The 2906-nt window shown below is 44.3% G+C and overlaps 1 protein-coding gene across 1 annotated transcript; it reads left to right on the forward strand.

Annotated features, from left to right (window-relative positions):
- Window positions 1–1672: 1672 nt before the first annotated feature.
- Window positions 1673–2134, forward strand: CCDC182 (coiled-coil domain containing 182). Its single transcript, XM_065418092.1, has one exon. It carries the CDS (start codon window positions 1673–1675, stop codon window positions 2132–2134), a length of 462 nt encoding a protein of 153 aa, XP_065274164.1.
- The last annotated feature ends 772 nt before the right edge of the window (window positions 2135–2906 follow it).

A 2906-nucleotide genomic window follows, 5' to 3' on the forward strand; every position in this document is an offset into this window, starting at 1 on the left:
ACAAAAGTCCACCTTTGATCTATGGAGAAAAAAAAGTGCTCTCTCGGCACTGCTGTCACCAGGGAACTATATTTAGGATCTTAATAAACCAAAACCAAAACCCCACATGGTTTACAAATAGTTAAGGTTGGCTCAGTGCCAAATGAACCCCCACAAATCCTGTCGTATGAAACTAATCATTAAAAAATAATATTAGTTACTCTTTGCTGAGGACTTTGAAGATGTAGAGTGCTATATATGGGCCTAATCCAAAGCCTGTTGAAATCAATGGGAATCTTTTCAGAGACTTCAGTGGGCTTTGGATCAGGCCCTATAAGAGCTCTGTGTTGTTAATACCGTTATTGTATTTCATGATGCTGATGTAATCAGAACTTTCTTCTAGGTCCCGGTCCATACAAGAGGAGCTTTGCTCCCATATGGAGTCTCGTTGACAACAATAGGAGGTCAAGGAGGAATAAGGGTTGACCCTTAGGGTGGCTCAGGGGATGAGTCCTAATGTGGGGAGGGAGCGCAGATTACCCGACAACTGCCTACTGAAGTGTTTGGTACTGGCCACTGTTAGAGATAGGATAATGAGTAGATAGGTCTGAGGTCTAATCCAGTCTGTTGTTCCCATGGCCTGTGCAGATCCCTTTGCAGAACTAGGGTCTTCATTTAGTTGCTGTTGGCACTGGGTTTTAAAGACGCGAATGGCTAGGCATTGTTATTATGTTCTCTTCTATGATGCGTATGTTCTCAGAGGGTTATACAGGTGAAACCCCTATTTTGTGAACTCTGATTTGAGGAAACGCCATTTCATTCCCAAATGCCTTTTTGTCCCCTTCATCTGAGATTAGGTTACTGTGCCTTCTCTTGAGCTTACCAAAGCTTTTGGTGTCACCCAAGTCTTTTGCAAAATTGAGGTTCTAATGTATTTCAGAGCCATGCGGTAACAAGAGAGCTAAATTTAATGAGGATCGCTGTGGGATTAGACTTTTCAAGCAGAAGCAAAATTCAGCATTATTATTCCTGCCACCAATGAGACAGAGGAATAGCTTAGTGTGATACACTGGGGTATAACTAGGCCTAATGGGATGAAACTAAGAAAAGAACATTTAGACTCAGTATCAGGAAATTTCTGGCAGTGAGATGTATTAGGCTGTGAAATAGTCCTTAGGGAAGCAGTGGAAACCCTGTTGCTTGGGTGTTTTAAAACTAAACTGGGCAAAATACTAGAAAAGGTGCTATAGACTAGAGAACAATCCTGTCCTAGTGGGGAGGTAGCCTGCAGGATCTAATAGGTGTGTTCTGCCTGTAACTTCTGTGATTCTCTGATAATGTATATCTAGCATCATAGGGGAATATGGTGCTTTAAAGAAACAAGGCAGGATTCTGATTTGCGCACAGTCAAGAATAACTCCACTCATTTAGATTTAAACCAGTGTACATGTCTGACACCAGACTCTGGCTCCCAGTTTAACAGTGTTTTGCTCAACAGGCCTGCAGTATGTAAATGAACTAATGCCACCAGTGTTACAGTTGGCTGAGGTCACAATCCCATGCCTTGGTCCACCTGTCCTTCATCATTGCCCTGACAGGAGGACTTCTGGGAATGTGATGGAGGACACGTCAGCTTGAGGGACTCACTCCTGGTACCACTGACTCACAACTGCTTTTCACCCTGCTACTTCAGATGGCAAACCAGATCCAATCGTTCTTGGAGACGAGCACAATGGCACTGTGTAAAGAAGAGACTATTCCGATGACCCTGGACATGCTGACGAGTAAAAAAGTGGAGACAAATAATCCTCAAGCCAGATGCCTCCTCTCGACACTGGCATCGGCCATGTGCAGCCAACATGCATCAGACGTGGAAAAACTGCGGCAAGAACTGAAAAACGTACAGAGGGACATGAAGGATTTCAAGCAAGAGGTGACAAGGGTGATCTGTAAAATAGAGGGCACCCTCAGCTACATGATGGACGTGGTAACAAAACTTGAAACCAGAAGCAACCACGTGGAGCAGCGGCTGAGGGAAGAAGAAGACAGAGGCATAGTACGGAACAAAGTACTCACATTCTTGCTGCCGAGGGAGAAAGAACTGCGGGAGAAATGTGCTGATCTAGAGAGGAGGCTTTGGAGGAAAAATGTCTAGGAATATAAATCCTGGACGACAAAGGGGAAAAATAATAGTGTCGTACCTGAGAACTGCTCTGGACTCACAAGCAAGACTGATCTTTGAATACTCAGTGTAAGAGCTGAGCAGTTATGCCAAAACCCTCGCTATTTGGAAACCAAGCTATAAAAAGAGGGTCTTTATACCATTCATGATTTTATATACCACTTCTTCATTTGCTGTCTAAACTAAATTGTCCTGATCTTTTCACTCTCTCCTCAGACAGAAGACTGTCCATTAATTTATTTTGTTGCCCTTGTCTGCGCCCTTTCCCATTTCTGCCACTGCTGCTAATGAGAGTTGGGGGCATTTGGAACCTGAAAGGATCAGGCCTTATACATTTAGTGTTCTGCTGACATCACAAAACAGGAGTGATCTGTGTCCTCAGATCTACCCCTTTGGAGGTGATGTGTGTGTAGAGTCACGTGGGGCCTAATCTAAAGCCTACTGACCTCAACAGACATACTCCCAGTGACTACATTGGGCTCTGGAGCGTGCCTTTTACTCCCAGTTACCCATGCCTCGTCTCTGTAATGCAGCAACTGACGCTGCATTATTGAGTTCAGTGACACATGCATGTAGAGGAGGAGAGAATTTAACCCTATAGAACAAGGGGGGCTTTGGTGCTAGTACAGGAAGTAACCTCTTTTCCCCAGCTCTGATTTCCCTTCCATCCTCCTATACATTATTCCTTCTTGTTGTCTCAGACACCATTGTCTGGCCCCAGTCTCTTCCTCTGAGTCTCCCATAA

Source organism: Emys orbicularis, chromosome 17 (assembly GCF_028017835.1).
Source record: "Emys orbicularis isolate rEmyOrb1 chromosome 17, rEmyOrb1.hap1, whole genome shotgun sequence".
NCBI lineage: Eukaryota > Metazoa > Chordata > Testudines > Emydidae > Emys > Emys orbicularis.

What these genes read in the sequence shown, in the direction of transcription:
- CCDC182 (XM_065418092.1), top strand. Translation starts at nt 1,673, where the DNA reads ATGGCAAACCAGATCCAATCGTTCTTGGAGACGAGCACAATGGCACTG.